The sequence below is a fragment of the Asparagus officinalis genome, chromosome 2 (genome assembly GCF_001876935.1).
Source record: "Asparagus officinalis chromosome 2, Aspof.V1, whole genome shotgun sequence".
Classification (NCBI taxonomy): Eukaryota; Viridiplantae; Streptophyta; class Magnoliopsida; order Asparagales; family Asparagaceae; genus Asparagus; species Asparagus officinalis.
The window spans coordinates 9036170-9048881 of record NC_033795.1 but is presented as its reverse complement, the minus strand read 5'-3'; the positions used below and the strand labels follow the sequence as shown (position 1 = coordinate 9048881).

The following is a 12712-nucleotide window of genomic DNA, read 5'->3' as shown; positions in this document are numbered from 1 at the left end:
TATATATATATATAGAGAGAGAGAGAGAGAGAGAGATTCTTATGTCAACTTAAGTGGACTATCCACCAAACTTTCTATCCATTGATGATACCTAGGGATTCATGCAAGATATGAAGAGACTTAGAGAGAGAGATTCTTATGTCAACTTAAGTGGACCATCCACCAAATTTTCTATCAATTGATGATAACTAGGGATCCATGCAAGATATGAAAAGATTATATATATATATAGGGAGAGGTTCTAATAAAAACCTCCTTAGCCTAAAAACTAAAAACCTCCTTCATCCATTGGATCTAGATTAATCCAATGGTTGGGATTCCGTCAAACAGTCAATAGACACATGCATTAATTACCTCAACACAGTGAATCCAGATTCACTACCTCAACGTATCTCGAATCACTACAGTGAATCCAGATTCACTGGAGTGAATCCAGATTCACTGGAGTGAATCCAGATTAACTGCGTTGATGTAATTAATGCATGTGTTTAATGAGGTAATTAATGCATGTGTTTGTTGACTGTTTGACTGAATCCTAACCATTGGATGAAGGAGGTTTTTAGTTTTTAGGCTAAGAAGGTTTTTATAGTCCACTGTCCAACTTCTCTTTGATGAAGAACCTATCGATCTCGATGTGTTTGGTTATATCATGCTCAGGCCCGGCTCTGGGGCTGTGCAAGAGGTGCGACCGCACAGGGCCCCCAAAAGTTGGGGGCCCAAAAAAAATCCCATCACCTAATCTCAACCGTTTATTTTCTACTACTCAAATGAATCTCGACCGTTCATTCATACTCAAAACCCTAAAATCCCTTCAACCCTCAGTCTCCCTTCTCTTTCGCCCCAAAATCTCAACCCCAAAATCCACCCACCCCTCTCCAGGCTCTCCTCCGTCTCCCCTCTCTTCCGCCCCACAGACCCCCGCGATCGCCGTCGCCGCTCACCTCGCCTCGTCGCCAGACCTCGCCGTCACTGCTCGCCTCGCCACAGATCCCCACGATCGCTCGCTGCCTCGCTCGCTGCCCACGATCGCCAGACCTCGCCGCTCGCCAGTCGCCACCCGCCGAACCTCGCTCGCTCGCTCGCTGCCCACGATCGCCGCCGCCGAACCCTCAAGATTCAGAAGGATTATCACTTATCAGGTAACTCTTCAAGACTCTAAAATTTGAGAGCTTTTGGGCAGAAAAAACCCTAATTTCGGTAGTGCAGGAGGATCAAATTGCTATTGATGAGTGTACAACCACATTTCTGATCAAATTGCTATTTTGCTAGAATTATTAGACTGATTGTTTTTGGAATTGTATGTTAAACAAATTTGTGAGTTTTTAATTTTCTTTGCTGCTAGTTTTGCTGCATTTACTTTTACTTCATCGAATTATAATCTAGAATTTGAACTTCTTTCAAAAAAGCATCTTTAGTGGTTCTTGTTAGATGAAGAAGAGAGTAATCTGGACTCAGTTGAATGTTAAGGTAAAGAAAGGAGAGCTACTGAACTCAAGATACTCAGGGGTTTTGCTGTAAAAACTTAGGGGTTTCGATGTAAAAAAAAGAAGGATTAATTACAAGCTGGTACCTCGAGTCATGATGTAATTATACCTAACTGAGATGACCAGAAGTAACTCTTGTTTCACCCATTTTTTTTGTTATTGCAGGATTTGTTAAACTGGTTCCTAATAAACTTTTTGGCTCTTAAACTTCAGGGATCAAGGAGAGTTGGAGACACGTCGTCGAAGAAGTTCCGACGCGACAAGCGTGTATACCTTGGTGCTCTTAAATCAGGTAATATTTTAATGTCTGATCAGTAATATTTTGTTCCCTAGCATTTTAGGGATTCAAATTAAAAATTATTGATATTTTGTATATAGAGAAGGGCATGTGTTTACTTTTCGCACAGGGCCCCTAAAATCTCAGAACCGGCCCTGGAGGTAAACTTATATCAACTTAAGTGGACAAGAGACCTTTGTCCACCAAACTTAGGGAATGATGTGAATTTAGACCGCATCCTTAGATGGGAATCTAAGGTGTCACCTTAGGAAAACATTTCCCATATATATATATATATATATATATATATATATATATATATATATATATATNCTGATAACAAATGCTGTAGAATGTTAACACTGCCATCTTATTCAAACCATGCGAATATATAAAGTACGAGGATAGACAAATTTGTATCTGTTGCGCTCTTACCTGAAAGATTGCAGCGAATGCAACAGAGGCAATAAGGGTAGCAACCACATTCACAGAGTTTACAGCATTATTGAGACCTGAACATTTCATTTTCTCAACTTTCTTCTTCAGTTCTTGAACCTGATGTTGGGTTCGTTGGGAGCGCTTGAGTTGGAACTGAACTCCCTGTTTGATGAATTTCACTGCCTGTTTAAGCTGGTTTGGACTTCTCGAAGGGGCAGGATGCACTTGATCGTTCTTTGTTACATTGATGTCTTCTTCTCTCAAAATTGAGGCAATCTCTTCATTGAAGTATTTTTCGGCTACATTCAGTGCAGTCTCACCGGTTTTGTTCAGGGCATTGACATCAATCCCCGGAAAGGATAGCACAACTCTTACAATCTGGAACAACTCAGTAGAAGAGCTTTGACGAGTTAGGTAATAGAATTATTAATCAACAAATTTTTTTAAATAGGTATGCTTGCAATATGACATCAAGGACTGGAAAGTAGACTGGTTAGTTTCTGGTACTCTCTAATCTCTATCTATTGATACGCATAATCAAAGTGACAACAAAAGTAAAGGTGTGAACCAAATAATAATAATAATAATAAACAAGAGTTTGAGTATGTCTGGAACCATAAAATTCATCAGGCTTCAGGGATTATATAGAAGATTAGTGCAACTTCAAGCTGAGACTCCAGATCAAACAAATTTCAAGTCACCTGCTTTCCTATCCACCGAATGGCTTTTATGGTATATGCTACTAACACCTCACCTACCTTCGATATTTTGAGACTCTAGGGATAGATATCCAAGTTCTTTCCCTGCATTCCTCTTTAAGTATATTCTCTAAAGTTTATGTTATATTTCTCCATTTAATAGCACATAATTTAAGACAGGGATTGGCCCTTAGTTATGTGGTCGGAGCAAAGGTCACTCATACTTAAGTCTTGACTATCAGTAAGGAAGTAACAATTATTGGAATCATGTCAACAGTGGCATATCAAATTTAAATGAAAAAAGATGATTCAAATATTAGGTATCAGTTCCCGTATCAGTTTAATCTTAGCATACTGTTTATCATAACCTAAACTGCCACACCACTAAGATTCCAGTAGTAATAAAAGACACCATAATTCAAGGGCTAATTGTGGATTGACCGCCTGTAATATCGCCCAGTTACGGATAGCCCCCTTGTACTATTGCCCATTTGTGGATAGACTCCTGAGTGATTCTTTATAACTACTTTACCCTCAGGAGATCAATTGTCAAATGCAAATTTCTCTTTGTATGAGGTTAAAAGCACCTAAAAATTTTACTCGGGAGATCAATTTGTGGGGAGACCCCCTGAGTAATTTTTTTTTTGACTCTTTCGATCAATTTGTCAAAAGGTAATTTTCTATTTCTCTGAGGTTACAAGCGTCGAAAAGTTCACTCAGGCAGTCTACCTGCAACTCGGTGATAGTACGGGGCGTCTTATATGCAATTAATCCTAAAACCAATCACGTGACATTGGCATGATTCTAACAAGGATAAATTTTTAAAACAGCCCCATTTAGAGTTTTATTTTTCAAAATCGACCGGTTTTTTTTTATTTATAAAAACCGACCCGATTTTGTGATTAACCGACTAATCACATTCCTAAATAGTCGGGGTTGGCAACCCCGACTATTTAGGACCTTAATTTTTAGTGTTTAAGGCATCTAATCAGGGTTTAATACCCTCCTAAATAGTCGGGGTTGCCAACCCCGACTATTTAGGATGGTGATTAGGCTGCTAATCACAAAATCGGGTCGGTTTTGATAAATAAAAAAAAACCGGTCGATTTTGAAAAATAAAACTCTAAAGGGGTCTGTTTTGAAAAATTGTTCTTCTAACAATATGTAAGATATAAATAAACAGAGACCCACCTGTGAACGCCCCTTCCTGGTCGCAGTATGCAGTGCTGTATTCTGTTTATTGTCCACAATGCGAATAACTGAAGAAACTCTATTCCGAAACTCTCTCACTATCATCACATTTTGGCCTTTTGCTGCCATGTGAAGTGCCGTCTGGCCCTTCTTATCAGTTTTCAAAACAAGAGAGGGATCTTTTTCAAGAAGCATTCTCACTACTTCTAAATGACCTCTCCTTGAAGCTATATGGAGAGGGGTTTTACCGTTATTTCGTGCGATTGATGCAACACTATCATCCGCGTCGAGAAGAAGTTGAGCAATATTTACGTGATCCTGAGCAGCTGCTGTGTAGAGGGCTGTAGCATTTGATGAGTCTGTGGTTTTAATCAGTTCTGGGACATCTTGCAGTAGCGCTTTCAGTACCTCTGCAATAAAAAGAACAAATTGAAGTGGTTACAATGTGCCAAGTAACTATAGTGTATTATTGAGAAAAGGGCTGTTAAGGTATTTGTCCACCAAAATCATAAGTGATGACAACACTAAAAAGAGTTCGGGTGTAAAAAGGGATAAATCTAATATTTTAGGGGCCAAGTAGGGACTCGAGCTTTTCTGAATTGGAAAGTGTAAAGCAACCAGAGCTTACCTGCATGTCCTAGCTTAGCAGCAATGTGAAATGCATCACAGCAATTATCGACATCAGGAGCAACTGACTGCCTGTTTGCAGCCTTCAAGATCTTATGAACAATCTCAACATGTCCAATTTCTGCAGCAATAAGGAGTGCAGTCTCTCCATCACTGTTCTTCTTCCAAATTGAACCCTTCGAACGACTTGTCTGGAAATTTGTCAGAATATCCTTAACCTGCGCTAAATTGCCCATTCTAACAGCTAAATGAAGCTGTGCATCACCATGTCTCACAGAATTATTTCTTACGTTCATGTCATTGGTGCTTTTCTGTTTATTCTTCATCCATGGTCGAAGAGACATTTCATTGTCAGAGTCTCCTATCTGAAAGCTAACTGTTCTCTCCATGAACAAACGAAAAAGGAAGTCTATCTTTTGCAAATTCACAGTTTGATAACCGTAGTAAATGGTACAACCTGATGCTGATACCTTTTCTCCTAGAACATTAACCACAAAAGTTAAAAAGTGCAAACATATGGAAAACTAGTGATGCTTTCATGGCTTAAGATAAGCTACCTGGAAACTTACTGAAAAATATATTCCTGATTTCCATAGAATATGTAAATTTTTTTAGATCAAAATTTAGAAGGAAAAAAAAGGTCCTTGTTCAATGTTTAATTTTCAGTGGTATCCCTTAGTATAAAAAAGCTAAATATGCATTTAAACAAATTCAGATGCCGCCTCTTTCAAACTTGACTAATGAAAATTGAGGCACAGCATGAAATCCTTCTATCCTCTATAGCATCTAAAACCTTAAATTATGAAGAGACACATATATCTCTCTCTCTCTCTTATTAAATAGAAAAACATATGCGTCTCTTATTAAATAGAGACTCAGATGCCCACCTTGAAGAGTAAAACACAGTTCAAGACTTGACTTCAAATATCAGTGCCAAGTACCTAAAACGTAAATTGTTAATCTTCAATAGAACTCACAAATGCAAATCACATCAAAGGTTAGCAAAGCAATCCCTAACCTTCAAAAAGAATTCAGATTATAAAGATAATGTGTCTGAAGTAGAAAAGATGTGAATAGAAGTACACACATACTATAAGGAAACTACTATTTATACTCCTCCCGAAAATAAAACAAAAGGAAGAACATATCTGGGAATCTTTCAGTCTTTTGCTGTTTGCATTTGCATGTTGGATAAATGTTAAGGGAACTTCGACCACATTTGCTGAAGTATCCTGTGTTTCCTCATCTCTAATGTGTTGCCTCTCTGAAGGACCAAGTTCTTTGTTTTGTGTGTTTCTTTTGATATTAACTAGGCAAATATCTTGTCATTTTTTGTTTTCACATACGTAGCTGGGTGTGGATATGGGAATCTTCTCTGAAAGAGATTCCGTTTGACCACTGAAGAAAACAACAAGAAGAACTAGATCCAAGAAATTGCAGGATATCAGGATATACTATGATATACTACCATTTCATCAAAATCATCCCACACACAATCAATCCACAAGCACACGCTACCCTTAGCTCTTTTGATTGTTTCTTCATGTAAGCACACACTACCCTTTTGCTCTTTTGATTGTTTCTTCATGTATTTAGTTTTGGCTGAATTTTAACCTGGAATGACATAAATCATATGGATAATTCACCAATAAATCTTGAGCGGAATTGTAAGGAAATTATAAGTACTCATCCTTTTTTACTTTTATGTGCTAGGTTTCTAGATCAGTTCAGTTGTTACTTGGTAATTTTGTTTCAATATATGTGATTTTAGGAATGATTATTATAGGAAGTCACAGTTTGTTGTCATGTTGAGCTTCACTTTCACAATAAGCAATACAGTGACTTGTAGATAAACATAAGAACATTGCTGTAAAAATCGTCATAAAGAAAATTCATGAACCTAAAAACTAAAGGGTGATTCTTCTTCAACATGGGATAATTACAGATAATGGGCATGCAGTAACATAAAAAGTAAGCAAACTTTATGGAAGCTGGGTACTGGAAGCAATGAGTGTAGAACTAAAACTGAACTTATATTACATACCCTTCAATATTCATTATATACAACATTCCAAGGCAATAAGACACCTGTACTGATGAAGGCCTAGTTGTTGTTCTTCGGAACTCTAAGAGGGTTGAAGATTTTTATGTTCTTCCTAGAGCTCATGTTGTTCTGGATGTCGTTTTATTGTGTTGGATATTTATTTTTACTTTTTTTTCCACCACGAATTTAGCTCAGGATTCTTTTGTTTTGTGGCGTATTGCGTGTAATATATTGGAATGTTTCGTTAAAACTCTTATTAATGGAACACGGGGCCTAGATACTCATCGTTTCGCTCAAAAAATAAGACACCTGAATTAATGAAGATAAATAGATTAGAAAGAGGCAAGAAGTAAAATAGCCATCATATCAGCAGTTTCCTTAAGGATTCATATAGAATATGGTATCAACTACGATATTTAATACTCATCAAACTCTGAAAATCATGTGAAACATTATTATACTTGCAGTACTTGAGAATCTGGAATTCAAATTCTTAAAATACATCTCTAATAGAATAAGAGATGCATCTTTTGTAGAACATAGAAAACATTATTACACGACACCCATGAAATTCAGCAATAACAAATTAGTTGCAGGACGCATTTGAGAAGATAGTAAAAAGGAAGAAGATCATGAAATTCAAAACTGTCAACAATAGTGATAGTGCAAGTGACAAGGTGAGTGCTGAGTGGTCCTGGTAAATTTTGAAGGATCATGTAAGTACATGGTTGTGCCTCAAACAAATGAGATAGACAATACAGCCAAACAAAACAAATTAATACCCAAAATATATTTAAACCATGAATCAAAGTCCATCAATATCATCAGATCTTTCCCATAAAAACCAGATCATCTATTAAGCACAAATCAAATAGGAGGTTCAGCAGCGTAATTGCAGAAGCAAACATATTTGACTGGTTATTAATCTCCCATAGGACAGAGTTCGCAGTTCATTACCATTCTGCAAATGCATAACTCCTAACAAGCTAAAATGAGCAATAATCTACTCTGCACGTTGAAAGTAGGATTGACCAAATGATTAATGTTGGCAGCATCTATTGATATTGAAGCTTTAGAAACTGTTTACTAATGTAATGTGCAGGATAAAGCGATCATATTCATTCAAAAAGATATACAGTAAAACATATGAAACTTTTTCAATGTAGCATAATCATACTTGATTCTATATTGCATACATCTTCTTCTTGCATTCAGCTTTGAGAAGCACGTTTGAGACCAAGGTTGCACACCGAGAATAAGATTCACCGAACCCAGTCACGGCCCTCTTAATGCTATGCTTGAGCTTCTTTCGGCGCATCCTATGGGTGATGACACAGTAGAACATGATTGTCAATGTTGAGATCAGGGTCACTATTGCCATCAACAGAGCAGACCAAGCTAACCACCACTCTTCCCGTCTTATAACCACATATGAGAGAGACACAAAGGCCACAGTAATCGAGATGCAACATGCCCACATAAGTTTGTTGATCACAAAGACCATCCACTTCATTGCTTTCGGATCCACCACTATGAGCGATGTCTGAGCCACAACTACCGCAAGTGACACAAAGAGAGCGAAACAGTCAGAAAGGAGGAATATCGCAAATGCAGGTCCATTGGCAATGTAGGCTTGCCCGAGGGAGTAGCCATCTCCATCAGAACTCGTGTACTGCCCTGGGACCTGGAAGATGGCAGCAAACGCTGAAGAGAAGATGAGAGTTGCAACCACGATATTGGAGTTATTGGCTTTGTCGAGGCCATTCTTGATCATCTTTCCAACTTTTTTTTTGAGTTCGTCAACCCCCATTTGAGTCCTTCGAGACTTTTGGAGTTGGAGTTTAACTTCTTGTCTCAGGAAGCTAACTGCTTGCTTCAGTTGGTTTGGAGTGCTCGGGGGGAGAGGAAGGACTTCTTCTACCTGGACTTCTTCTATCTCTTCTATTTCTTCCTTTCTTGAGATTGTGCAGCCTCCGGTTTCTCTGAGAACAGTGGCAATTTCTTCATTGAAGTACTTTTCAGCAATTTGAAGTGCCGTTTCCCCAGCTTTGTTCGATGCATTGATATCAATCCCTGGAAAGGACAAAAGTGCCTGTACTATCTGCAAGTGCAAGAGAAACAGGTTTTGAAGGTAGAAAACATAAATGATAATCTCTAAGAGAACACTTTCAAGTTTTTGAGTATCAACTAAGAAGAATGCTGCGGAATTGGGAATATAATTTTATCTTTATATAAGTATATCTTCTCTGTGGTAATGATGTTAAGTTAGTGATGAAGATAAATATAATTCTATTTAGTGTTTCTTTATCTAGTTAGTTATTCTCTGCAATTTATTTCATGCTTTAGCAGCAAATTAGTTTCTTCTTCTGCATTCATCATCACCAGACTTAATGGTGAAATATAAGATGGAAAGGAAATATAATAATTACTATTAATAAATACATATCAGATCTGACATCAGAGCGCGGTTCAAACACACCACAAAGTTTTTCAAGCCACAACTCCATACAGAAATATTCATAACAGTAAGAAGAGTAAAAAAGATAATTATTCCATGTGTGCATAAAACCGAGGGAACTGTTCAAAATGCGAAGATTTATATATATGAAAAATTATACCTGTGAACGCCCTTTCCTGGTTGCAATATGCAATGCTGTGTTCCCCTTATTATCAGCGAGGTTAATGATGAAAGGGGCATTTCCCAGCAACTCTCTAACTATCTCAGCACTTTGTCCTTTGCCTGCCATGTGAAGTGCCGTTTGGCCCTTTCTATCCGTCATCAAAACAATGACAGGGTCCTTTGAGAGAAGCAATTTTACAACTTCTTGGTGATCCATCCTTGCTGCTATATGGAGAGCAGTTTTGCCATTGTTCCTCACAATTCTTGCAACAGCTACATCTGCTTCAAGGAGAAGATCTACTACTTCGATGTGGCCTTGAGAAGCAGCGGTATATAGAGCTGTGGTGTTTGATAGATTTGTAGTAGTAACTAGTTCTGGGAACGAATACAGTAGCGCTTTCAACACCTCTGCAATCAAAGACAGCGAATTGTACACCATGGAACATTTGATTAAATAGTTTATGACTTTGTAATAGAACTTGGTTCGAAGAAACCAAGAAGAACACGATAGTAGTTAATTTAACGGAGGGAACAACCCATGACAGCCTAAGTAGACAGTACTTTGTTTTCTTTCCTTTCCACGCCATGTCTAAAACTAAAAATTCTCAATAGATACTGCTCTCGATGGAGGATGGAAAACATAATTATCTATAAACGGCTTATGTCCGCGCACATGATAATAAGAGTCTTTAAGGTTTCAAAATATATTTCCAGCCACAGTGAAATGCTTGATTACAAATGAAGGTATATTTTTTGAGGAAATAAATGAAATCATGTATGTACCATTATTTTCCACCCTAATATTAAAAAGATTTTTTTTCTCTTCCAAAATTTTCCAGACGGGTATTCAAATAATTCTTTGAGGTTATTGAACTGATAAGATTCAAAAGAACACATGATATGGCACGAAGAGGTCAAAAGCTTACCCGCATGTCCTAGCTTAGCAGCAACATGAAATGCACCGCAGCTTCTATCAGGATCAGCTGATTGCATGCAAACGGCCTTCAAGATCTCCCGAACAATCTCAACGTTACCATTTTTGGCAGCAACACAGAGTGCAGTTTGTCCCTCGTTGTTTTCCTCCCAAATCTTCTCCATTAAACCATTAGCCTTAAGACCCAGCAGGATTTCCTCAACTTTTGGTAGACTGCCCGTATTAACAGCTAAATGAAGTGGTGTTTCACCTCGCCTCCCAGAAACTTTTTCTATCTTTTTCTCTTGAAGGCCCTGTTCGTTCTCTATCAGTCCCGTGGTAGAACTTCTCTGATCCACTACCCTTGTCCGCAGAGATGACTGTCTTTCTATCACCCCCAACTGAAAGCTAATACTTCTTTCCATTACACCAAAAGCGCAACTAAGTACTCACAACAAGCCTAACAGCTCAAAATCAAGTAGAATTATGAAATGTGTACTAGTTTTAGCTCAGACTGAAAAATGTGGACTCCCTTTGCCTTACACCTTTGGCACATGAAAATCTTAAAAATTAAATCTTTTCACAGAATAAGAAACTACCTTAATCTGCAAAGTATCCGACATAAGATACCCTCTTCTTAACAAAAGCACAAATGAAATACTTCCCACACGGGACCTGAAGCAAAAATTTTAGATCATATATAAAGCTATAGAAGAATAAAGAAAATTGGTATTTATATCGGAAACTTCGGACGCGGCCAGAAATATTCTTCTTTTTCTGCTCATTTGATAGCTTGGAATTCAGGGAACCTACATAGCCTACAAAAATATTATTCTTTTGTTTACTCCTTTTAACTGTATTCTTTCTAGGAACAATGAAGTTTCCACCCTTGCATTTGTTTCATGATGTTATCAAAGCTGAAATGAGAAAATATATTATTTCAAAATAGACCCTAACAGGTCATTCATGTCAAAGACCTATGTTGCTTCTATGCGTTCCCATTTATGAATAATCCAAGCTTCCTCTTTAAATATTTAATTCAGGGATTTAATTTTTTAATGAATCTTTCCAAATGTGCAAGTGTCGTTATGCAAAGCTTTCATTTTTTTTCCTGACTTCTTATACAGCTCCTGCATTTTAATCTTACAGGGACGATGAGACGCCATCCACAACAGAGTTCCCTGCCTAAAAAAACAAACAAATGTTGCGTTAACTTCATCACAAAGCTTCTGCGAGATTCAAAACTGCTGATGCTAGATGATGTGTTAAACTAAAAGAAACTCTAATCAAATGAAACCGAAGGGATCACGACATCAACATTTTAGCAGTTGAATTTAAATCCAGCAATTGATGTGGGCTTGTCAGAATGCCAGACATCTATATACCAGTCTATATTGTATAATACGTTGTGCTTTTATCATTCCATAGTGCATAACAGCATTCCATATATATATATTTCTAAAGACATATACCGATGAATGTGAACATGCAGCAGTTTTCATTAGGTATAATATCAGCAGAAACTTATCTCTGTTTCGCTCGATGCTCTACAAATGGATGATTAGATTAAAAAAAATTAATGATTATTTAACTAAAGAAAATGAGGGGGGTAAAGTCTCTCATGTAAAACCTTAGGGGGGTTTTCTATAGCATACCCAAAATTTTATATTTGAGATTGGTCACTCATCATTCATTGTAGGGAGAGTTAAGGTTTGTTCAAGTATGGTATTGCTTAAAAAGTATGGTGAAAATCCATGACTTATGCTTGAATATGTCACAAATTTCTCTGAGCCAAACAATTTTTTAAGGATTTAAGATAGAATAAAATTCAATCGAACAAGTAGCTTTTTCCTACCAAATTTCTCCCTCACCCAGGCCCCAAAAAACCCACCTTTCTTAGAATCATCAACATAAAAATAATTCCCACAAAATCTAGAATGAGCGACTTTACACTAACAAAAGCAAGAAGAGAGCCAAAACAATCAAACACCCAACAATTCTGAGTACCTACAACAAACAAATCAACATCAAAAAACCCAGATTAGAGAAGCAACAAAAAATGAGAAAGACCCATTGACCCAAATCGTCAGAGTCCTCTTCAAAATAAAAAATAATTTCAACAATTTAGAACAAACCAGTTAACGTCAACAAGCCCAACTTAGATTAACCAACATGAATTGGGAAAGACTCGTTAACCCAAGTCACCGAACTCTATTTCAGCAGTCAATAAATTAATGGGTTAATTTCACAAAACCTCCCTGAACTTTGGGTGGTGTTGCACATAATCCTCTAAACTTTGTTAGTGTCACATAACCTCTGCTGAACTATGAGGTGTTACACAAAACACCCCTGAACTTTAGTTTATCTTAAATAACCTCATACTTATAATTTGTAAATAACTAAAATGTCTTTAAGTGGAA

The 12712-nt window shown here is 37.3% G+C and overlaps 2 protein-coding genes across 2 annotated transcripts in view; both read right to left on the bottom strand.

Annotated features, from left to right (window-relative positions):
* The window catches only part of LOC109830796 (ankyrin repeat-containing protein At5g02620-like), a 16161-nt gene extending 7793 nt beyond the window's left edge, over positions 1-8368 (bottom strand). Inside the window, exons 1-4 of the mRNA XM_020398161.1 lie at positions 7937-8368; positions 4717-5193; positions 3960-4498; positions 2197-2577 (exon numbers count right to left, since the gene is read on the bottom strand). Coding sequence (XP_020253750.1) covers positions 2197-2577; positions 3960-4498; positions 4717-5193; positions 7937-7970 — 1431 coding nt within the window. The 5' untranslated portion in view covers positions 7971-8368. The remainder of the gene's footprint in view (positions 1-2196; positions 2578-3959; positions 4499-4716; positions 5194-7936) is intronic.
* LOC109830795 (ankyrin repeat-containing protein At5g02620-like) lies at positions 8079-12477 on the bottom strand. The gene is made up of 4 exons (XM_020398160.1): positions 10306-12477; positions 9378-9787; positions 8397-8860; positions 8079-8313 (listed from the first exon to the last, which is right to left on the bottom strand). Exons 1-4 carry the CDS (start codon positions 10715-10717, stop codon positions 8079-8081), a joined length of 1521 nt encoding a protein of 506 aa, XP_020253749.1. The 5' UTR covers positions 10718-12477.

Excerpts from the sequence above, each read along its gene's own strand:
- LOC109830795 (XM_020398160.1), bottom strand. The coding sequence starts at position 10,717 with ATGGAAAGAAGTATTAGCTTTCAGTTGGGGGTGATAGAAAGACAGTCA. Across the intron at positions 9,788-10,305 it reads TGCTAAGCTAGGACATGCGG|AGGTGTTGAAAGCGCTACTG; the intron begins GTAAGCTTTTGA and ends CTTTGATTGCAG. Across the intron at positions 8,314-8,396 it reads GGAGATGGCTACTCCCTCGG|TTGTGGCTCAGACATCGCTC; the intron begins GCAAGCCTACAT and ends CACTTGCGGTAG.